This window comes from Juglans regia, chromosome 10, assembly GCF_001411555.2.
Source record: "Juglans regia cultivar Chandler chromosome 10, Walnut 2.0, whole genome shotgun sequence".
Lineage (NCBI taxonomy): Eukaryota > Viridiplantae > Streptophyta > Magnoliopsida > Fagales > Juglandaceae > Juglans > Juglans regia.
In genome coordinates, this window is record NC_049910.1 from 1,120,762 (window position 1) to 1,145,528 (window position 24,767).

General features: G+C 36.2%; 2 protein-coding genes across 4 annotated transcripts; both read left to right on the forward strand.

Annotated features, from left to right (window-relative positions):
- Positions 1 to 13,377: 13,377 nt before the first annotated feature.
- Positions 13,378 to 19,650, forward strand: LOC108985951 (ARF guanine-nucleotide exchange factor GNOM-like). Of its 2 annotated transcripts, XM_018958433.2 has the most exons (3): positions 13,378 to 13,584; positions 14,346 to 15,159; positions 15,520 to 19,650. In XM_018958433.2, the coding sequence occupies exons 2-3, from the start codon at positions 14,425 to 14,427 to the stop codon at positions 19,165 to 19,167; spliced, it is 4,383 nt and encodes a 1,460-aa protein (XP_018813978.2). In that variant the 5' UTR covers positions 13,378 to 13,584; positions 14,346 to 14,424; the 3' UTR covers positions 19,168 to 19,650. The 2 variants fall into 2 exon arrangements, with proteins under 2 accessions (XP_018813978.2, XP_018813980.1); XM_018958435.2 differs by lacking the exon at positions 13,378 to 13,584 and having other exon boundaries at positions 15,073 to 15,159; positions 15,524 to 19,650.
- A 294-nt stretch (positions 19,651 to 19,944) lies between these two features.
- Positions 19,945 to 22,839, forward strand: LOC108985959 (vesicle transport v-SNARE 13-like). 2 transcript variants are annotated; one of them, XM_018958445.2, is made up of 6 exons: positions 19,945 to 20,167; positions 20,368 to 20,470; positions 21,107 to 21,165; positions 21,256 to 21,444; positions 21,908 to 22,078; positions 22,430 to 22,839. In XM_018958445.2, the coding sequence occupies exons 2-6, from the start codon at positions 20,377 to 20,379 to the stop codon at positions 22,580 to 22,582; spliced, it is 666 nt and encodes a 221-aa protein (XP_018813990.1). In that variant the 5' UTR covers positions 19,945 to 20,167; positions 20,368 to 20,376; the 3' UTR covers positions 22,583 to 22,839. The 2 variants fall into 2 exon arrangements, with proteins under 2 accessions (XP_018813990.1, XP_018813989.1); XM_018958444.2 differs by having other exon boundaries at positions 19,950 to 20,167; positions 20,365 to 20,470.
- The last annotated feature ends 1,928 nt before the right edge of the window (positions 22,840 to 24,767 follow it).

Genomic DNA, 24,767 nt, shown 5'->3' on the forward strand with positions numbered 1-24,767 from the left:
GGGAGTACTCGTGAAGGTTTGGTTTCTATGCTTCTGTTTGTGTTGGTATGTTGCAATTTATATGAAGGGAGTGGAGTGGAAGATCCTGTCAAACGAAAGTGGAGAGCTGAAAGGGTCTTGCTGCTTTTTGTTCTTGTTTAGTTGTTTCTTTATAATTTTGGCTTTTATGTCGATCCATGTGGAGGCTTCTCTTTCAAAATAAAGTGGGAAACCGACCATCTAATTGCTGCAAATTAATTGCAATTTATTAATTAATCTTGCTTTGACCGAGCCAATGGGGTACCTTATAATTAGAGTTATTTTCCTTGATATAATATTATTTTAATTTTTAAGAGTTCAACATGATTTTTTTATTTTTTATTTTATTTTCAGAATGGAAACGTAAGCTTAAGCTGCTGCTGCCGCCTGCAGAATGGGTCGTTAATTGCACTTCATCTTGTTAATTTATTCGATTATAATTTGATGATTTCGACAAATTATTGACCTATCCTTTATCATGCAAGTAGAGACAATTAAAGCATAAAACTCGTCACCCAAAGTGAAAGAAACTACAATATATATTAGGAGCCAAACGTACTAACTTTTGAAAATATCTCCATCACTTGGAAGAAGAAATACATTCATTGTAAATTAACAGTAATAGTACCAAGAGGACCCCAACTACTTTCAACTACTTTTTGTTGTTGTCCTGATCAAAGATGAACATCCAGATAGACGTAAGAATATATATAAGATCAGAACGAGGTCGTGGAGGCGGATCTCAACATGAAACCTCATCACAACAAACACAGATAAAAGAAAAACAAATGATATATTGATCCTGAAAACTTAATTAGGACTCATTCGGATAGTGAGATGAAATAAGATAAGATGGTTTTAAATATCGTTAGTTTTTACAACTCTTCTCCTCTTAACTCATCTTATCTTATTTAATCATTACAACTTTCTTAAATTCTCACACAAAATAAAATAAACAATTTAATTTTTTTAAATCTTAAAACCAAAATAATATTAAAAATATATATTCTAACGATATTTTATTCAACTTTTAATTTTAATCTTAACCCATCTCATCTACAAAACCAAACGAGGCATCTTGTCTAAAATATTGTTAGAATATTATTTTTTTAATATTATTATATTTGTTTTAATATTTGAAAAAATTAAATTATTTATTATATTTTGTGTAAATATTTGAAAAAATTATAATAATGAGATAAAACCATCTCTATATCCAAACAGAACCTTAATTATTTTTCATTTTGATCATGTTGGCCTCTCATCATAATAACCCACATTAGCCTATTTCCTACTTTGTTGTCACAAGCTTTAAATAACCCTAGCTGCATGCATGCCTGCCTTTTCTTTGCATGTGTTTTCATGTATTAAAAGCATATATATGCATGCAATTAATTATATAGTTATTCACATAAAGCATAACGTCTTCTTCTCCTCTTTTTTTCGTGGATTACTTGAGATCAGAGAGCTGGTAATTTTGTATGTAATATATATGCAAGTTGGTTTCTACCCAAACCAGACAATCGAAGACACCTTAACTACAACGGCGAACCTGTTTTTCCTGCAATATCGTGAAAGAAAGTTTATTATTCCATGAGGTCATTTTCAAGCAAGCCCATGATCCTTTGGATAATTAACCATCCATTCAAAAAAAGACCCTCATCATCATTTTTCTTTTGTCATGTTTGATTAAAGTAAAAAAAAAAAAAAAAACTATTTCTTCAAAGCCCCACTACTACACCATATATTATATATAAAAGCCTGTCCATGCCACTAAACCCGACAATTAGTCATATTTCGATTATATATATATATATATATATATATATATATATCTTCAAAGCCCCACTACAACAATATATATTATACATAAAAGTCTGTCCATGCATGCCAATAAACCCGACAATTAGTCATATTTCGATTATAATATATTAAGGAAAAGTCTAAAGGCAAGCGGTTTGCGCATCTATGCGCACCAAAGTATAGACATGTAATGAATTTAATGAAACGGTGTGTTTCATTTTAGTTGTTTGGAAAAATGAAGGGAAAAAATGCAAGTGTAACACACCGTTTCGTCCATCCCACCTTCTCCTCCATTCTTGCCCATCACAGAAACTTGAAGGCTCCTCCATTCTCGCCGAAATGGTAAGGCTCTCTCTTTTCTCTATTTCACTTCACTTCAGCAATGTCGATTCTCGGTCTCTCCTCCGTCAAATTCCGTTTTTTTCTTTGAGATTGTTATGAACCCTAACCCTAAGCACAGATGTCCTCTTCCCTCTTTGGTTCCAAACCCTAACCTTAATCAAATTCCATTTTTGGTTCCGAGCCCTAATCCCTACAAATCCATTTTCTCCGTCGACGCAATTCAATGTACAGGTATATATATATATATATATATCTCTCTCTCTCTTTCTCTGTGCTTTTCGTATTTTTTGCTTCATCTGAGGAAATGTGGAAGCTGTTTAGTGATGGAGTTCAGTCTATGAGGATGAACTAATATCCTTCATGCCCTGAACTAGATAAGTATGCACTGTAATCTAGACTGCTCACTGTAATTTGTATGCACTGTAAGTTGTATAAACTAGAAATAAGTATGCACTGTAATTTGTAAAAAAAGATGAGTGCCCAATTGATCACTTTAGTCATTTGTTGTTAGAAGCATACATAAAAGAAAATACCAGCAACAACATGATGTGTCTCCTGGTAAATGTTTATACTTTGATCACTTTAGCCATTCGTTGTACTAGCTGGTGATTTTTGGAATTGGATATGAATTGAGCTTGCTGCCTTTGATGGTTTGACATAACAACATCTTTGTAAGGTAGTAAGTGAAGCAAAATGGATCCTATTTCTTTTCTAGAATTATCTTTTCACTTTAATGCGTTCAAAGTGACTGTGTCTTTGATGCTCTTCTATCAATGCCTTGAAACAAAAATCACAGGAATTGTTGGTAGGAGGATGGGCTTCCCCAAATGAAGTTGCATAACTAAACATGTCATCAAATTCGATGTGTTTTAACTCTTACAATCAAACTTCTTTGATTTGCTTGTTTTGAAAACAGAATGTGTATCAAGCTCACCTTACTGCTAACTCTAAGTTATGCTTTCTCTTACCAAATTTGTTTTCTATTACATCTACCAAGAATTTCGTCAATGGCATATTGGATTGTGTCGGTTATATAGTATAGCTTATGCTTTACTATCTTTGCAAACATTGGAAGTTCATATTTAAATAGACAGTTTGTTTTGCTTTTTATATCATATAAAGAGATCCTAACTAACACCCCAGGTCTGCATTTACAGAGTAATAAGGCTTATAGGGATTTCAATTTTTCCAATTGGTACATGATTTGGTGGTTAACTCTGTATCTTCTTTTTTCAATGCTTTATATTATGTTCAGAGAAGTAGTGGAATTCAAGATAAGTTTTTTTTGGGTCCCCTCGAAGAGATGATCTTTTGAGGTTAAATCATTTTCACTGATTGCTGCTTCCTAAAGTTGACTTTGCTTTCCCTTGAAAGAGTAATTGGAGGTCTAAAGTTCCAACGGGGGTCGCTGGATTGCATCCTTACTTGGTAAAATTAGTGCATGCATCATATTGTAGTGATAGACTGATGTCTTATGTATAAGAGAAATGGGGAAACTGCTGATCATGTAATGTGCAAAGTTTTGATAATGTATATGCAAAGTTTTTGTATTCTTTGGTTGATTTGTTGACATTGTCTTCATAAGGATGTCATCTTCAACTTCTTCATGGATTTCGACGAACAACCCAATGTGCACTTGTAGGAAGCCCGCAAAATTTAGAACATCGAATATGCCAAAAAATTCAAGCCGATCATTTTTTTAGTGTCCAAACTACAATACAGAGTTAGAAATTTTTTAGTATAACTTTGATGTGCATTTGAGTTTCTACAAAAGTTTGATATTTTACGTTTGTTTCTTTATAATTAGGGATTACCACACTGCAACTATTTCAAATGGGCAAATCACAGTGAGTAAAGAGAAAAAAAAAACTTATGAAGATAGAAATTGAGTTGTTAAGGAATGAGGAAAAGTTTCGAAGAAGAGATGAAGAGATTGTAAAGTATAAATTGGGAATCCACAATGGCTAACTTGATATTCAAAGGCAACAAGCAGACATCCGGCGTGAACGCACTCTACTTCGTGTCTGTTGGATTATTTTTATATTAATTTCATTGTGTTGTGTCTATAAACAATGAAACCATATAACTAGAGGGAACTTTGTATATATTTTTGTGGCATTTGTTGTGTATAACCTTAAGCAACTAGTTGAGAAATTGAGATGTAAATAATGCATGCCCATCAATGTTCTTCTATATAACTTATCTATGTATGAAGCTGGGAAGTGTGATCTTGGCGTTATTTGTTCCCATGAAAGTACTTTAAATAAGTTGATACCAGATATTGTCCTAATACATCAGTAAACAGATCATGGCAAATTGGTTGGCAAAATGAAACCAAGCAACTATTCACAAATTACATGAAAAATTCCACAACTCAGTAACATAACTTCAAGTTTCTGATTTCACTTTAACAAAATATAACTTCATTGGTTGGCAAAAAGAAACCAAGCAACTATTCACAAATTACATGAAAAATTGCACAACTCAGTAGCATAACTTCAAGTCCCTGATTTCACTTTAACAAAAGATAACTTCATTGGTGTCTCTAATTTCACTTTAACAAAATATAACTTCATTATATACAAGATTCCATTGCATATACATGTAACATACTACCTACTTCTACATGTATTAATTAACACTTACAACTCAAAATCCCAACCTCCCATAATTACACCAAATGAGTCATAACATAAACAAATCCCAACTATGGAATGAAATACACCAACAAAATTAATTACAAATGAAAGTATTTCAACATCTTCAGTCATGCACGTGTCCACGATCTTAAGTCTCATCTAGAGCTTTATTATGTTCTGGTTGTCTCTCATCTCCAAGTTGGGTTTCACTAACGTCCAACACTTCGAAAGTGTTTTGAGAAGGCTAGCAATAGATAAAAAAAGTAAAAAGTCATAATCATATTACCAAATATTACAAAAAGTAAGAATAAAAAAGTAAGACAATACAATTATGAGTTGCCTGAATGACAACACTCTCTTGAGCCCCAATAATTGTTTACCCAAATAAATTCATGCACGTGTCAACCCTATCGATATCTCTTTCATGTGGCTACAAATCAATAAAAAAAATCAGATTATGTCTAACAAATAAATACACAAGATAAAAATATCAAATATTCATAATGGAATACTGAGTTGACCTGTTTACATTTTTCCTTCTAAGTAGTCTTCTTCGTCATGTGTTTGACTCTTTCAATCATTGATTTTTTCCTGAGGCATGGCGGTCTTCCTTTGCCTCTAACTACAAGAGGACTTAAGACTTTCTTTGAACTTCCAGCTATACTTGTATCGACAATTGTATCTGCAACATGTTCCAAAGGTCATTGGGGAGACTTCTTGATGCGGTAGACAATGTTCATTGCATGTAACTTATCTATTATATCATCAACATGCTCATCACATGACGCTGCAATGCAGCGTCATAGCATACCTATTCAAATTTTTTTTCTTTTTTGTTAAGTTCAAAACAAAATAAGAATGTCACAATCCGACCATATAACAAACGACGACCAACAAAATATACGTGAAAATAAGAAAATAGTATACCTTCAATATACACGAATATCTGCTCACTTCTGGCTTTGCATCAATTGAGTCATAAGTACTGCGTATGAGAGTGTATGTTCTTTTAATGTACTTTCTCCATCAATCTAATATATACTTTTCTGGCAAATTTTTCACTTTGTTAACTCTCATAATGGCTAATGCATGTCTACACAATATCCCTTTCATTTCGAACAGTGAGCATGGACACTTCACATCAAATTCGGCCTCATTAAAGTACACTGTTTGGGTCACCTCCTTGATGAAATCATCAACTTCTATTTCATCTTCTACATGGTACGTTGCAATTACACCATCTTTTCAGTGTAGAGTTGGAAGAACACCGAGCATTCTCACAAGCATTCTCACTACTTCTTTTTGAACTTCTCTAAATTTAGAGTTAGTATATGTGGATTGAAATATCTTCTCAAGTGAAGAAATATAGACGGTAGGAATTGTGACGTTGAATGAGTGAAAGTCTGCTGCATTTTAATTTTCAATCTTCTTTCTCAACACATTATCGAATTGATCAACAAACTCTTTTAAGCTTGTCCTAACATGAACGTACCCGTCAAAGAAAGCATTCATGCTCTCGCTTTGTTGGGTTGTGCTCATTCCAGCCCAAAAAATTTCTTCCAGGAATACCGGTACCCAATAGGTACGCTTAGCGTATAAACTCTACAACCAAGCATTCTTTTGCAAGTTGTATGTTGGAATCATCACTTCCCAACAACTCTCAAACTCCTATATTGTTTGAGAGTCATACACACATTTAAACAACTGACTTTTCAACTCATCTTTGTATGCACCATGTGAACCGAGTTTTTCAAATAATTTCTTCAGTATGTGCCATAAGCAAAATCGGTGTCAGGTATTCGGAAAGACAAGCGCAATCGCATTTTTCATGACTCTATCTTGATATGTGATAATAGCCTTTGGAGCTTCACCGTCCATACGGTTCAATCAAATCTGAAACAACCATGTGAACGTTTCTGTATCCTCATTAGAAATCAATCCTGCCCCCAAAAGTATTGACTATCCATGATTTTTTACACCAACAAACAGTGTAAACGGCATCCCATACCTATTTGTCAGATATGCAGTGTCAAATGTGACAATATCACCAAAATATTTGTATGATGCCCTACTTCGTGAATCTGCCCAAAAAATATTTTTCAACCTCCCATCATTATCCATATCCATTAGTGAAAAGAATATCTTATTCTTGTATTGCATCTTAGCAAAATACTCATGGAGGGCTCCAGCGCCACCTTTCCCAAGTCGAAGGTGGCGTGCCTTGTCAATGTAGTTACGACAGTCTTTTTCATTGGATGGCAAGTTCTCAAACTCACATGCTTCTTGCACAAGAGCGGCAAAGCTCTTGTTCATTCTGATACCAGCCGAATCATTTGTATCTAGTATTCTCTTAACAGACAAACTCACTTCTCTATTGCACTAAAAGAACCTCGCCTTTTGTGGACTTAGTTCGTGATTGTGGGTATTGTGAATAGTCAACAACTTCAACATCCCTTCAAAAAACGTAGCATTTATCCTTGCATTATAGCCTGTCTTTGATGTCGGACGTGATCGAGCGATATTTGTGATCCGATTCCGTGTCTTCCCACCACAAGCACAACCCAATGTGATATATCTGAGCCTCTCATCCTCAAACCTATGGCTCCTTTGTCTTATTATCCCAAAGTCGCATTATTTTCCAAAGCTTTTATAGTAAAAAATTAACTCTTCTTCAGATTTAAACACCATCCTCAACTTCGGCTTATCAATGATATCGGCCTCCTCAGTATGCACTATTGTCCCTTCTTCATTGTCATCTTTGGATTCAGAGGGCGTAGACAACCTCCCTCGAGTCAGGTGTGGGCTCTTGAATTTCTTCCACATGGCTTGAGCTTCCAGAGTTTAAACCAATCGAAGAAGGGGCTGATGACTAAAATCCCTACATAAGATTTACATTCAGTTTACAACAATATTTTGAATCAATTTAAGCATTTTGAAAAATACACACGCTACTTAAAAATTTAACTCATCACCTGAAAAGTCCATGAAGATGGGTTGACATTAGGACGAGGTAAGAATGGTAGGAACCAAGCATGTGGCATTGGTGCATGGCTCTCATGCATATAGCTTGAGAAATCCAAATAAAAAGACATTGGTATCACCTAACATATAGATCAATAATGACAATTAACTAAAAATGTACTAATAAATATAGACATTAATATAAAACATATTATATATACATTAATTCAATCATTTAATGCTCGCGATCGACCGATCAATTCTTACAAGACATGATATATAGGTAATAATTAATTATAATCAAATAAAATTAAAATCTATTTCATTAGCTAAGATTCTCTCAAATATCGTTCATATATATTATATGCAGTACCTACCACTACTACTTTCATATATATATATATATATACACACACACATGTACTTCTTGTACAATTATATATATATATATATATAGAATATAAGTAGTGTTTCAATAGATGATGCTTTTTATGTCAGGAAAGTACTAATTTCATACAGATCATCACTATTTAGAAAATTACTAATTAGTTCGATCTATAAACATGTTATTTCTTTAGGGTCTATCATCATGATTAGGATGAAGATAGTAATTACAAGGCGATTTGTGTTTGGAAAGACCTTCCCTAGCTACCAAAAAAAAAAGAAAAAAGTTAAGAAATATTCTGGCATCCAGCTTCATCTTTTTCTTATTCACTAAATTAATTTGTTGTCTCACAAAGAACTCATGCAAGTATTGTTTTTCCAATTAATTCATATCTATATATATACCAATTCAAACTAAAGATTTGAAGATAGATCAAAATCAAAATTAAATCTACTAGTTGGCCTATTCTAAATTTTTTATATTCATAATACCTGAGTTGCAGGATTGATAGATGGATCTATGCTAGGAGGTGTTGACAAATATGTATAAAATGGTCTTGGTATCATCTAATTTGATGGATTTGTTGATGAATTTGTAGTAGGAGGTGTGATAGGAGATGCGTGCTCTTTCCATTTCTCCATCAAAATACTTTGTTGGAAGTGGAGCCACTATAGACTTATTAATTTTGTTGATTAGTGCTTGAATGTCCTGCACAAGAATAAGAGTGTAAATTGAAAATTAATCCATTACAATCACTAAATGGACAGGAAAAAGCTCTATCCAATTAGAAATATCACGTATTTTGTAATCTCAAAAGACTTTGTTGTGGTCTAGTATAGTGAAAAGGATATTAAAGTTAGAGATAACTACTCCAAAGGAATCTAAATAAAAATTAGTATGCAATAATAGTCTAAAACTCCTTAAGGCAGGCTAAAGAGCCTCAATGAGAAAGGAAGCAAATGCAAATACTTTGTTTTAACGTTTCAATAATATATGGATATATTTTTATTAGCAAACAACACCTGTATAAGTCATAAAATACAAAATAAAACATAATGTACTTCAATACATCCATGTTGGTTAAAATATAGGCGCACATGCTGACTTCATAAGTGCTCATGCTGTCTTCATAAGTGCTGAGCATAAAACATAGATTTGACATAGATTATGAAGAGGACTAAAGCTGAACTTAAAACTAATTTTCCTTCAAAAGCACGAACAGAGAGTAAAGTAGTGCCCACTGCCTTCTTCAGAAAAAGAGAAAAAAAAAAGCATAAATCCTAATTAATCCTAGAAAGTGGGCGACTCTTTTAGAGCAAAAGCTCCTCTCTTTTTCACTCTTCATGGCTAATATTTAACCCATTCTTATGGGAGTTTTAATATTGAAGCATGTTTCTTTTTGTACATTCAGATGGTTCATATTTTTCCCTCTTAGAAGTTTTACTTGCAAAAACAGAATAAATAAATGTATTCTTGTACACTTACTTCACATCAACCTCGCCGCGCAGAGGAAGAAATTTGAAAGAGGCTTCGTTGAGGAAGAGATTTAAGAAGACGGAGGGAAGCGGTTGTACGATCTGGGGAGGAAGGGAAGTGGGCTGGGAGGGAGACGCGGGATTCTTCTTTCTTTTGTTTTAATTGCTTTTGCTTTTTTACTTTCAATAATTACCTAATTGCCCATGTTGTCTGCCATGTCACCTTTGGGTACACAATTGGTACGCAGCTTTGCTTGTACCTAGAAGAATTGATATATTAAACATGGGTTTTGCTAGATACAAACGAGTTCGTGCACCATATCGCGTACCGATGATTTTTTTATTAAAAAAAAAATGAAAAAATTTTTTTGAGAGAAGAAAAAAATCTTCTATATAATAAAAATTATTTTCATCTTTAATTCACATCGTTTCGTTAAACATATGTATTACATATCAATATTGGTGCACGAATTGATGCACAAACTTGCTTGCAATAAAATTTTTCCATTAAACATTGAAAAAAATTATGTTTTCTTCTTTAATTAATTTGCATGTTGTTAATCTTGACGGGCTTTTCACGATCACCATCATCCATCATCATCAAGCAAGCTGATCATGATGATGATCAGACTGTGACATTCGTGGACTCGCTCCATTTTTCTGTCTCCTAATTAATTAATGTGAAGTATTGTAATTGGTTAATTATAAGCTATGCAACGAAGCTCATACAAAGTTAAACAACTCTTCTTTGGTTTACTCGCCCAATTTGAGATTCTTTTTTCAATCAATGGATCCAACAAATTATAATTTCATTAATTCTATATTTTCATTAATTTATAATCATCATGTACGTACTGGTATTAAATATTTATTATTTTTCATTCATCTACCAATTATTTGATGCCATATCATAACATGATAATAACTAAAATTACGAAGAATTATATATATATATATATATTATAATGAATTATGCATTTTACATTGAATAATGTATTAAATACATTTTATATTCAGAGAAATGGAGAGCTATATATAATTTATTAAATGAGCAGACCCTAGCTAGCTCCCCAAAGTCAAGTGGGAGTTCCATTATATTGTTAATGAAGGCAACTATGATATTGCCACTTCTAATTAGACAACAGTACTCTACCTTATATGCCACGTGTAACCCCTTGGTTCTTCCGAAATTTTTTAAAAGGCACGTTAGAGAAAGAAAAAACCTGCTGGGATAATTCACTCTAACAAAGAATATCCTGCGCCTAAGAGCATGACCAAACATGTCCCTGGGAAGATGTCAATCGTAGTTCCTGTTCCTCCACGTGGATGTCCAGCTACAAACTCAACGATTCTAGTAGCAATTCAAAGGGAGCTAGATATATATATATATATAAAACAACGTACAATAATAATTTCAAAATAAATAATCGGTTACCACGTCATGTACAACTCCATTTGAAGGGTTAGATTCATGCCGCCCTGTTGATCTCTGGACGAATTCATGCCCGTTTATAGTTTCTAAGTTAAGGTTCTGGTCAAAAAATGTTATCCAAGAGATCATTGAATAAGCCATATATGAGAAGAAAATCCTTGATGCAAAAATAACCTATGAGTGAAGTTGAATATATATATATATATAAAATAATCTAATCTTCTCAGAAACATTTAAAAACAAAGTAAAAGATCAAAAAGAGCTCAAGTATTTTGGAATAGTCACCAAAATCTCCAATTCTAGCTAGTAACTCTAGGATAATTCATTGAATCTATAATCATACCATATTTTAAGTGGAGATTAGATCTTATTCATTATCAATTTCCACGTTAACTGTTATATACTACGTTATCATGATCTCAATTCTATCTTACTAATAACGATGCGACATTATTCATTAACTGATCTTAAACCTATCATTTAAAAAAATAATAAAAGAAGATTTAGGCTCTGTTTGGATATAGAAACGGTTTCATCTCATCATTACAACATTTTTAAATTGAGAATAACTTCAGACCGGTGACACCTACAAACTGAGAATAACGGAGACCAATAGCGCACTGACACGTAAGGAGCTCATGACCAAAGATTACCCTGCGTAAACTGCAGATTTCTCTTTCTATTTGTCTCTCGCTTCTCCCCTCCCCCTCTCTCTCTGCTCTCTCACTCTGTCGAAGGAGAAACAACAAAGGCGTATATGTCATGACATGGAACTGTTCTTGTCACAGTGTGGATTCTGCCAAAAAAACAAGGTCGATACAAAATGTGTTACTGATAATTATCAAAATCTGACCATTCACATACCAACTAGAACCATTCTCCACAACAATTTGAACAAGTCGTTGCAGGTTCTGTAGTTCTCTGGATAATCTAGAGTCTTTTTGTTCCCGCCACTATCTATTCGCATTGGCTCACCATCAGATGGTTCCAGCCAGAAGTTTTGTTCAACCCCTATTCCCTTCGACGATGTAACAAGTGAGAATTCTTGAAGCAAGAAAATATACGATTCCACAATGGGAATGGAAAAGGGAAATATTTGGTCTACACAAAAATCTTGTACAAAAATTTTATAAATTGATATGGTTTCAGATTATAAAACTTTTTTTTATAAGTTTACGACGAAATTGCATCTCAAAATCTTGTATTTTGTTGAAGGTCTAATTTCTTTCCTAGAGCTTGCTTTCAAAGACACAGAGTAACGCATTTCTAACTTGGAAGTCCTGTGTTTGGTCCAAGGTTCTCTGCATCTATTTTCTCTCTACAAAAAAAAAAAAAAAAAAAGGGAAACGCACTACTTGAGGTGCCGATTGTTGTGAGTGTTTTCGTGAGGGAGATTGAAGGATCGAAGTGACTCAAAGGAGCGAGAGGGAAGGAGAGAGAGAGAGAGAGAGAGAGAGAGAGAGAGAGAGAGAGAGCCGCGCAAATTTCTGCGAGAGGGAGAGTCGATCGAAGGAATTACCGAAGGAGAGAGAAAATCAATTTCGGAGAGAGAGAAAATCGAATTTGGGGGAGAGGCCGAAAGAAGATGGGGCTGATTCGTTGATACCCTGCATGCAACTCCATATTAACAACTGAGGAAGGCCTACGTGTCACCTCCCTATTTGTCTCCGTTATTCTCCCTTTATAGGTGCCTCTGTCCAGCAGCGTTTTTGTTTCAAATTCACACACAAAATATAATAAATAATTTGATTTTTCAAATCTCAAAATAATATTAATATTTTATTCAATTTTAAATTTTTATCTAAAACTATCTCATCTCATTATCCAAAATAGGCCTTAATAGTTAATGGATATTGGCACATAAACATAGTAAGATGAAATTACGGGTGACCAGAGTGCTTAAAAAAAAAAAAAAAAAAAAAAGTCACATATATGTACATGCATTGCACATTGATTTGATTGTTGAGATTTTAGCGTTATTTGATGAAATGTCAAATGGACATTTTACAGTCTATAGAACAAGCTTTTGTTATTGAACTATTATAATCTATTTTTGTATCATAGGAATAATAATGAAAATAAGTTTAGTTTAGTATAATTATTTTTTTCTAGAGTTTTGAGACTATGAAAAGTGTAAATGAAATTCTGAAAGTACTGATTTTTATTTTTATAATTCATATGTAGCTGTAAAAGAAAAAAAACTCAAGACGAAATTAAGAAAGCCGAAGCAGTTTCTCCGGGCCGCGAAGACCTTCGTGGTCTAGGACTCTAGATGCATTGATAACCCAAGCTCTTCGAGTCTAATGCCAAAAGCCCAATACCCATTTCGATTCCATGCCCCATGTGACAACACCAGCTCCCGTCTCTCGCGCATCCCATTTCTGCAAGGTCCCTGAACCAAATTCTCAACTTGGCCATCCCCAACGCCGAGTTTGAATTTTTTTTTCTTGTTTCGATCTGTTTGGAAAATCTGAATTGTTGCTTTTATACCATTCGGGCTCATTTGGATTTGAACTTTGAAGTGTCCCGGTACGAGTGCTTTGACTGATGTTTAATTTGAATTTGCTTGTCTCATTGATGGGAGATTTTACTTTGAGACCTTAAATTCTTGATTTCGGGTAGATCTGGTCAATGGTGTTGGTGTTTGGTTTTTTCATCTTAGAAGTAGCTTTATGCATTGATGCGCCCAATCTGGGTTTATTATGGAATAATTTAAAATGTTAGTTCTGGCTAATCCGTAGTAATTGAATTATGCAATGTGAGTTTCAAGGGGAAAATGGGTTTCAAGTATATGTCTCAGTCGACTATATCTTCTAGTAGTATTGACTCCGGCCTAGAGTAGCGAATTCGGTATTTCGAGGAGCTCTCTTTCTCTGTCTCTCCCCCTCCTTATATCTGAAGTTTGCTTGGCCACGAACACAATAATTGTTCTTTCTCTACATTTGGCCTAATCAACCGAGTTCATTGGTTTATTATGTTCATGTTTCGGCATTTTGATTATTTGATTTTATTTCCTCATCCTCTGTATATAGTCCACTAATCCAGAAATTTCTGCATTCCAGAACAAAGCTGTTCCTTTCTTGCTATGTCCATGTTTCAGTTTACTATATAACTGCAGGTTTTATCTACCCCTTTTATTTGCAGTTATAGCTGCACCGTTTATTACATGTTCTGATATATATTTGGTTTGTTAGCGATTAGTTTGTTAGCTGCACCTTTTACACAAATTGATAGTTGAATTAGTTTGTGTTGAGCTCCAATGATTATTAAGAATGGAATTATTTGGCCAGGTTTTGGAATCTTGTGTGTCTGGGTTCTGGACTCATGGTTCAATCGTAAATTGAACTGTATCTAGAAACTGGAACAAACATGGGGCATCTAAAGCCAGACTCTGGAACCATCTCATTTAATGGTGAAAGGAAGGATTCTCCTGCTAAGAATTTCAGAGGTGCTTTAGCTTGTATGGTTAATTCTGAAATAGGTGCTGTTTTGGCTGTGATGCGAAGAAATGTACGATGGGGAGTTCGCTATGTGGCAGATGATGATAAGCTAGAGCACTCTCTCATCCATTCATTGAAAGAACTACGAAAGAAGATATTTTCTTGGCAAAATAAGTGGCACAACGTCGATCCAGCTGTGTACCTCCAGCCGTTTTTGGATGTCATTCAATCTGATGAAACTGGTGCACCAATCACTGGAGTTGCATTGTCATCAGTTTACAAGATATTGAGCCTCGACATACTTAATCTTGATACTGTGAATGTGGGAGATGCTATGCATTTGATAGTTGATGCTGTGACAAGTTGCCGGTTTGAGGTCACTGATCCTGCCTCTGAAGAAGTGGTGCTGATGAAGATACTTCAGGTTCTTCTGGCTTGCATGAAGAGTACGGCATCAGTTAGGTTGAGTAATCAGCATGTGTGCAATATTGTAAATACATGCTTTCGAGTGGTTCATCAAGCTAGCTCCAAAGGTGAATTGTTGCAGCGGATAGCACGCCATACTATGCATGAATTGGTTAGGTGTATTTTCTCTCGCTTGCCTGATATGGACAGCGCTGAACATGCATTGGCTAATGGAAACAGGTCGTGTGTTAATACAGAGGTAATGATTCTTGGCACATCCTTTGATGTTATATGTTGTCCAGTTTAACAATATATGACATCTCTGGCACCATATTACTTGGTGATATAGTGCAATATAATTTTCTGAGTTTTGCCAAACGAAAAGAGGGGATTTCTTTTTGAAGTCTTTTGGAGAATCATCAATTAAGTGTACTTCATGTGTATGAATATTTGGTGGTATGGAATTATGAATGGTTTGTAGGTGAAGCCTTAAATGAGATACAGTCTTTAGTTTTGAATTGAGTGGTAGCGTACAGGGTATTTTTCGCCTTATTTTTAAGATTTTGGGACCAGCTATTTATCTTCCGCATGAATTCCTAAAGCTCATCTTTTTGTACAGGTAGGTTCACCAGAGAAGGATCATACATTGGAAAGTGAACAGCTACAAAATGGCTTTGGTGGAGTTGAATTTGGTGGTCAATCATCCACATATGCTTCAAAGGCTCCCATGAGTACGTCAGCTAGTGGGATGAGTGATGGGGGGATGAATGCTAGTAGTGGAGTGGAGCCTACTAAAAATGATGAGAAACTTTTGATGGAACCGTATGGGGTCCCTTGCATGGTGGAGATATTTCACTTTCTGTGCTCTCTGTTGAATGCCATCGAGCACATAGAATTCAGTCCTCAATCAAATCCTATAACATATGATGAAGATGTTCCCTTATTTGCATTAGGCTTGATTAATTCAGCTATTGAGTTGGGCGGCCCCTATGTAAGTAAACACCCCCAGTTATTGGCTATTGTTCAAGACGAACTGTTTCGTAATCTTATGCAATATGGCTTGTCGATGAGTCCCCTGATTCTCTCAACAGTATGTAGCATTGTTCTTAACCTGTATCATCATTTACGAACTGAGCTCAAAGTGCAGCTTGAAGCTTTCCTGTCATGTGTGCTTTTGAGGCTTGCCCAAAGCAAGCATGGCTCTTCATACCAACTGCAGGAGGTTGCTATGGAGGCTCTGGTTGATCTCTGCAGGCGGCAGACTTTTATGGCTGAGATGTATGCAAACTTTGATTGTGACATAACCTGCAGTAATATGTTTGAAGATCTTGCTAACCTGCTGTCAAAAAGTGCATTTCCTGTGAATGGACCTTTATCTGCAATGCATATTCTTGCCCTGGATGGTTTAATATCCATGGTTCAGGGTATGGCTGAGAGGCTAGGAAATGAACCTCTTACATCAGAGCCTTCGCTAGATGATGAGGGATATAAGGAATTTTGGACAAAGACGTGTGAGAATTATAGTGACCCTAATTGTTGGGTTCCATTTGTCCGTAAGTTGAAATACATCAAGCGAAAGTTGATGGTTGGTGCAGATCACTTCAATAGGGATCCTAAGAAAGGTCTAGAATTTCTTCAAGGAATGCATTTGTTGCCTGAGAAACTTGACCCTCAAAGTGTGGCATGCCTTTTCAGATACACCACTGGGTTAGATAAGAATCTTGTTGGGGATTTTCTTGGGAATCATGATGAATTTTGTGTTCAGGTGCTGCATGAATTTGCTAGGACTTTTGATTTCCATGACATGAGTTTAGATACTGCATTGCGTCTTTTCTTGGGAACTTTTAGATTGCCTGGAGAATCACAGAAAATACAGAGGGTACTTGAGGCATTTGCAGAAAGATATTATGAGCAGTCACCACATATATTAATCAACAAAGATGCTGCTCTCTTGTTGTCATATTCACTAATATTGCTTAACACAGATCAACACAATGCACAGGTAAAGAAAAAGATGACTGAAGAAGACTTTATCCGAAACAATAGGAGAATCAACGGAGGGATGGATCTTCCACGTGGGTTCCTGTCGGAGCTTTACCGCTCTATTTGTGAGAACGAAATCCAGATGATCCCTGACCAAAATGCTGGGGTTCCGGTGATTGCATCGAGCCGATGGATTAATGTGATTTACAAATCCAGAAAGTCCTCCCCTTTCATTGTCTGTGATTCGATTGAGCTCCTCACCTATGATATGTTTACTATCCTTTCAGGACCCACAATCGCTGCTATGTCGGTGATTTTTGATCAGGTGGAGCAGGAAGATGTTTTACAAACATGTATTGATGGATTCTTGTCTGTAGCCAAAATAGCAGCATGCTATCACTGTGATGATGTGTTGGATGATTTGGTCGTCTCTCTTTGTAAATTCACAACCCTCGTGACTCCATTATCCATTGAGGAAGCTATCGTTTCTCTTGGAGATGACTCGAAGGCCAGGATGGCAACCACAACAGTTTTCACCATAGCAAATAGGTATGGTGATTATATTCACTCTGGATGGAAGAACATACTGGACTGTGTGTTAAGCTTGTACAAGCTTGGCCTTCTACCTGCTAGCCTGACTAGTGATGCAGAGTATGATCTGGAGCCCTCTTCTGATCCAGAGCGGGGGAAACCTGCTACTGCTTCATTGTCTGCGTCGCGCATGCCATCTGTGGCCACTCCTCGTAAATCATCTGGTCTGATGGGCAGGTTCAGCCAGTTCTTATCTTTTGATATGGAGGAGCCGAGCTCACAACCAACAGAACACCAACTCGCAGGTCAGCAGCGCACTCGGGAGACTATACAGAACTGCCACATTGATAGCATTTTTATGGAGAGTAAGTTTCTCCAAGCCGAGTCTTTAGTACAGCTTGTGAAGGCCCTTATCTTGGCTGCAGGCCGACTCCGTAAGGTAACTGGATCCATTGAGGATGAAGACACTGTGGTAATCTGCCTGGAGTTGCTGATTGCAATTACCCTGAATAATCGAGATAGAATAATGCTTATCTGGAAAGGTGTTTATGAGCACATATCTGATATTGTTCAGTCGACTATTATGCCTTGCATGCTGGTTGAAAAGGCTATATTTGGGCTCCTTAAGATATGCCAGCGACTGCTTCCTTATAAGGAAAACCTGACTGATGAACTCCTCAGGTCACTGCAACTGGTTTTAAAACTTGATGCTCGGGTTGCTGATGCTTATTGTGAACACATCACACAAGAAGTTATGCGCCTTGTAAAAGCAAATGCAACTCATGTAAGATCCCATATGGGTTGGCGCACAATTATTTCATTGCTATCTATCACAGCTCGGCATCCGGAAGCATCTGAAGTAGGGTTTGAGGCACTAGCATTTATTATGTGTGATGGGGCACACCTGTTACCGTCTAATTATGTTCTTTGTGTGGATGCTGCAAGGCAATTTGCTGAGTCTCGGGTCGGGGAGGTTGATCTGTCTGTTTCTGCCTTAGATATGATGGCAGGTTCTGTTGTTTGTCTAGTTACATGGTCTTGCGAGACTAAGAATGATGTGGATAAGGAGGCTGCAGTGAAAGTCAGTCAAGATATCGGAGAGATGTGGCTGAGGCTGGTCCAGGGTTTGAGGAAAGTGTGTTTAGACCAGAGAGAAGAAGTGAGGAACCATGCTATTTTAATGTTGCAGAGGTCTTTGGCAGGAGTGGATGGGATTCAACTTCCGAATACCTTGTGGTTGCAGTGTTTTGATCTGGTGATCTTCACCTTGCTTGATGATTTACTGGAAACTGTGCTGGGTAAATCTCCAAAGGACTACCGGAATATGGAGGGAACACTTGTTCTAGCCATGAAACTCATGTCAAAAGTGTTCTTGCATTTACTGTTGGATCTTTGGCGCTTGCCTTCTTTCTGCAAACTATGGCTGGGGGTTCTTAATCGTATGGAGAGATATATGAACATAAAATTCAGGGGAAGACGTAGTGAGAAGGTTCATGAATTGATTCCTGAGCTCCTCAGGAACACTCTACTTGTGATGAAGACGACAGGATTACTCACACCCAGTGACACTGTTGGTGGGGATAGTTTTTGGCAACTGACATGGTTGCATGTGAAGAATATATCCCCTTCTTTGCAATCAGAATTGTTCCCTGCATTTGAATTGGAGCAGCAGCAGTCAAAGCAAATAAAAGCAGCAGGAATTCCTGCACCTGATGGAACAGTGCTTGTCCGGTCAAGTGAGACCACAGCATGAAGAGAGTTTTAGATTATACGACGATTTGGTAAATTTTAGATGGCCTGAGAAATATGTGCTTCATTGGTTTGCCCAAATTTAGGCATACCAGCTACAACACCAAGGAGGCAGCCATCTGCGGTTGGATGTTGATATTTAGAGTTGACAGCCTTCAGACTTCACAAGATCAAAAGTTTCTGGAGGAGATGCAGAAACTAAGGAAGCAAGCTTTGGAACCTGGTTTGATACCGGGTGGTTTGAACTTCTTGTTTTGGCTAGATTGCCCTTTTTTTCACTCAGTGAGCGAGTGGAATGGCTGTATTGGAGAGAGCGTTAGAAGTAGTGCTAATTTGTTATACCAGTGGGCTCTTAGTAGATATCTCACTTAAATTTTGTATTTGGTTGATTAATTTATGTACCAAAACCATCAAATTGCGCCATTTGCCCTCTGTATATTCTTAATATTGATAATGCAATGGTCTAGTTCAGCTGGATTTCTTGAGCTGCACTCTGAGCCAGATAATTCTTTTGCTTTTCTATTGTCTAGCAATATCTGCGGATCTCATGTCAGATATTTGGCTGTTGCTTTTACAGAATATTTCAATGTGGTGTAATATTATTCATTTCTTTTCAACTTCCATCTGACAAATCATTGGATCTGACATTAGGAGAATAATGAATAATGATGTTGGGCCTAGAAAAGGTTTAGCCCATTAGGCCCAAAACCGAATGTCACCCTCTCCGGAATCCCATTTGCAGTTGCATACAAAATCAATACATTTGCCGCGTCATCCTTCCACATCTGTCATCAATACATGCGACTTGCGAGCGTGCCCCAACGGGTGCTGTTATCATCAAACATCAATCGCGTTATTACCCCCGCAGGCCGGGTTACCGTTTCTTTACTTTGAATAACAAAACAGAAACTATAAAACCAACACCTTGTCGAAGATCCACAGCGGCTATTTCTCCGGCAACTTCTTCAACTCCCGGTGAACCCCCCGATCTCCTGTAGTCGCAGGTCCAACCATTGAATCCGATCTTTATGTATCCAATTCTATGATCGCTTCTCGTGATTTTGTTTGAATTAGGGTTCTCAAGTTGTTTTTTGATAAAGAATTTACTTTTTTGCGGCTGAAGCCTGAATTTTGTTCAATGAGTTTGATCTTTGTTTGATGATTGATGGTGTTGGGTACGTGGTGGTTGGTGATTGAACAGCAGGAATACAAGATGAGCGACGTGTTTGAAGGATACGAACGCCAATACTGCGAGCTCTCCGCGAACCTATCGAGAAAGTGTACGGCAGCTGGTGCTGTCGATGGAGGTATTGGTTAAAATCTCTTTCAGTTTCGCGATTAATTTCATTATGTAATTTGTATATGTTCGTATTTTCGTCTTGGGATTAAGGGTACGCGTGTTTCTAAGTAATTTTTTTTAACCAAAAATTTATACTTTCTAATTTGTTGAAGAAAAAAAGAAAAAGGGAAAATTGCAAAGTAGGAAATCGATTAGTCAAAAAAAGTTCTTTGTAACGTTCTGTTGATCTGCACGATAGGGTTATCAAAATTTGGATAAGTCGATGTCCCAAAAAAGAAACTTGTTGGCTTCTTTTTAAAATCGATATTTCCGAGTCTGATTTATTTGGATTTTCTTTTTGATTATTTTTGGTGGGTAAGTAAACTTGGATTGGTTTGTTTGGTATGAATCATTGGCAATTCGGCATAATGCTAAGGCTTCCCACCACTTTACACTAGGAAAAGGCAAACTGGCGAACCTTCAGATGAGGGTGAATTAGTTTTAATAGCTTCTGGTCCTTTGGTTGTCAAAAATATTACGGGATTGCATAAGCTCACTCTCCCCTTGATTATCTTTTTAGAAATGTGATGGACAAGAATTTTCCCAAGGCCACCAAAAACAACCTGGTATTTTTATCTTTATTTAATGTCTTATTGTTTTGCAGAGCAAAAGAAACAGAAAGTTTCTGAGATAAAGTCTGGAATTGATGAAGCGGAATCTTTGGTACCTTCTTGACTCATTCTTTCTGGGGAAATTTAATGCATTGTCCTGTATTCTCAGCATTGAATTTTATGTTGCTTGTAATTGATTCAGATCCGAAAAATGGATCTTGAGGCAAGAAGTTTGCAACCTAATGTTAAGGCTGCCCTACTTGCTAAGTTGAGGGAATATAAATCAGATCTGAACAATCTGAAAAGTGAGGTCAAAAGAATTGTATCTGGTAACTTAAATGCGACTGCCCGAGATGACTTGTTGGAATCAGGCATGGCAGATGCACTCACGGTATGTCTAGAAGTGCATAGTTTCCTTCTTTTTCTTGTTCTTTTGAAGTGAGAAGGTGATCAGTAGTTTTTTATTATAGACTTGGTAACTCACTGGAAAGAGATTTCAGCTTCCATCTCATTTTGGCACCCTTTTATCATATTAATGAAGTTTGCTTTGTCATCTGGATGGTGGCAGCCTAAGTTCTTGGATCCAAGGATACAGGCAGTCCAAGTTTACTGTCCCTAAAACTCATAACTTGTTATGCTTCGGCCAATATATTTTGTTTTTGATAAGTAAGAAGATTTTATTAATAAGCACAATGGCACAACCCAAGTACGCAGGTATTGGTTCCCCCAATATGGTAAACTGAAACTATAGTGTCTCATTATGAGGTCTGATAAGTGGTGAATATTTTCACATTCTTTTTCCTTCTTCCTTGAATTGTGGTTCATTTGACACATGATTGATGCCAATACAATAGGCATCTGCTGATCAGAGAACAAGATTAATGATGTCAACGGAGAGATTAGGCAAATCGGGTGACAGAATTAAGGATGGCAGAAGAACCATGCTGGAAACAGAGGAGCTTGGTGTCTCTATTCTTCAGGATTTGCATTCTCAGAGACAGTCTCTCTTGCATGCTCATAACACGGTAATTGTCATCTAAGGCTTTCAATTCAATTTATTCTCTCTAAAATGAGTAGGTTGCCTTTTGGCTCCTCATTTACTTCAATGGTACTTTACTTTTCTGACTTTTCCACCTCAGTAATATTTGAACTGGGAATTTGATTGTGCTTCCTCCGACGTTCTTTGCTTCAAAATATTCACATGCCACTACTGGGCATCATTTACATTTCTTTTAGGTGCTATCATTTTTTCCCCTCTCAGTCGTAGTGCCTAGTTATGAACTTTCAATTTTAAGATAGGTATGGCTATTTCTCTACCTACCAATTGATGAAAATACACGCCAATGTTTCTATCGGATGATTCTCTTTCCGTGCAGCTGCATGGAGTGGATGACAACGTAGGAAAGAGCAAGAGGATTATGACTGCCATGTCTAGGAGGATGAGCAGGAATAAGTTGATCATTGGCTCCATTATTGCAGTTCTTGTCATCGCTATCATCTTGATCTTGTATTTTAAACTTGCTAAATGAGGACATTTTCTCTGGTTTGGCTTCTGGGTGTCCAAGGGACGCCATTTTCGCCTTCTACCGTTCTTGGTTATTGTGAGCTTGCAATTGAGTGCTAAAGTAAAGATACTTTGCTGCGCAGTAACAGCAACATGTTGATTTGCTTTTGTTCATCGTTGAATGTTTAATGTGTTCTCTATTTTTTGTCGGATGGAATGTCGGTTCCTCTATTATGATGAGTAAAAATGGAATGGATAATGATTAATCATAACTTAATAATATGCCCTTATTTCCTTGAAGAAAGTTAATATTGTATCTGTGATGTTTTTGCATCTTTAGAATATGTGTCAATATCTTGCTAGTATTGTTTGTTCATAGTTGATTGTTCCATCAAATTCAAGAGAGTGATGATTGATATTGATATACAGCCCTTTTTCTAGCTCTTTCTATAGTTCTGCTTTTAAATGGAAGATAATCTATATAAAAAATAAAATTTGAGATGAGAAACTCAGACGGATTATTGTATTTTTGACGAAGTGGTGTTCACACTATGTTATATACAAAATTTTTAATAGATTATTAAATTATACAACTTCATAAATTTCAGCTCAGTTTGCCCACGTTTAAAAAAATGTAACTAACCTTATACTCATTGTTTTATTGTTTTAATGGTAAGATTGGATTTGTGAAATTTAAAATTTAAAATTTATTTTTAAAATTAAATTATGTCACATAAGCGGTTTTAAATATAAGGGGATTTTTTCCATTTTACAAAGCCCACTGGGCCTCAGTCCAATACCTGGCTCGAAGGCCACCAAATCCGCTTAAGGAGCGAGACATCTACTAGGAAAATGAGTTGAATAGTCGACAAAACAGGTTAGCTTGACAGCTTGCGGTCGCATTTAGAACCCAAAGACATGCACAGAGCACAATGGGAAATGCGGACAGCCTTTGATCCATCGACATTGGATCATCTACAACCAACAGAGGACATGTGCAAAGTTAGGAAACCATGCCGCATTAATAGCGCCACTATCGAGCTACACGCCACATTTATGGTACTGTTGAATAAGTTACACCGGATTAAAGAATTCTGACAACAAAAGGGGCACAAACTCATTGGAGACAAATACGATATGCACTTCTCCCAACCTACGGTATAAATAGCAAGCTCTAGGCACGAGAAAGCTCTCTGATCCCTAAACTCCTTCATTTTTTTACAAATTTCTATGAATACTTACTAATTTTGGCATTGGAGGTTCATCGGCCCCAAAGCCGCCCTCTCTCAGTTGCACTTTTATTCATCTTTTGCAGGATCATTTCGGAAAACCTGAGTTACTGGAGTCTAACCCAAAGGTATGTGAAATACGACGTTAACAAGCGGTATGTGATATAGAGGTCTTGTAATAGTATTACTCTATCCTTAATTTTATAATAAAAATATCGTAAGTACCTAAAAAGATAAATTATGTTTTTAATTCATGTATACATATTCATTATTGATATATGTATATGTGAATTGTATAAGTATATTTAAAAAACTTAAAACTTATTTAATGAAGTTTGCAGATAAAGTTATAAGATATTACGTAAATAATTTATTTTATTAAACTTAATTTACTCAAAAGTAAACTCAGACTTTCTTTTGATAGCGATTAAACTTCAAAACTTGATTGAATAAATAAATGAGATACTTATGCATATTAAATATAACTCAATAAATTTTAACGAAGAGAATACTACCTGTAGTTGTAGGGTTATATATAGTTATAGGGTGTGTAAACATCGTGTAATGATTTTGAAAAAGAGTAGAGTTTAATATTAAAAAATTAATTTATTTTCATATAGATCATATATTTATTTACTTCTCAAAATAATTATACGCTACTTATACAATTACTACTGCAATTATCATTTCTATCTCTATGCTAAAATTCAAAGTTGTTACACCCCTAATTTAAACATGTAAACGGGCAATTGAAACGGCCCACTTATAATTCTTGAAAAAGTCTACCCAGCCTTCGATTTGTGGGACGCACACCACTCTCTTGATGTGGCGAACTCGTTTCGGAAGCCATGTCACGGTTTTATGAAGCAAGACCCCTCACTCTCCCTCACCCAGACAAATGAAAGCACCCCACCCTCACTCTTCCATCTCAGCGAAGCCACCCTACTCTCACTCTCCCTTCTGTGTCCAGCCCCCCACCCT

Coding starts and splice junctions, on each gene's coding strand:
- LOC108985951 (XM_018958433.2), top strand. CDS start 14,425: ATGGGGCATCTAAAGCCAGACTCTGGAACCATCTCATTTAATGGTGAA. Junction 15,160..15,519: donor GGTCGTGTGTTAATACAGAG/GTAATGATTCTT, acceptor CTTTTTGTACAG/GTAGGTTCACCAGAGAAGGA.
- LOC108985959 (XM_018958445.2), top strand. CDS start 20,377: ATGAGCGACGTGTTTGAAGGATACGAACGCCAATACTGCGAGCTCTCC. Junction 21,445..21,907: donor GCATGGCAGATGCACTCACG/GTATGTCTAGAA, acceptor CCAATACAATAG/GCATCTGCTGATCAGAGAAC. Junction 22,079..22,429: donor TCTTGCATGCTCATAACACG/GTAATTGTCATC, acceptor CTTTCCGTGCAG/CTGCATGGAGTGGATGACAA.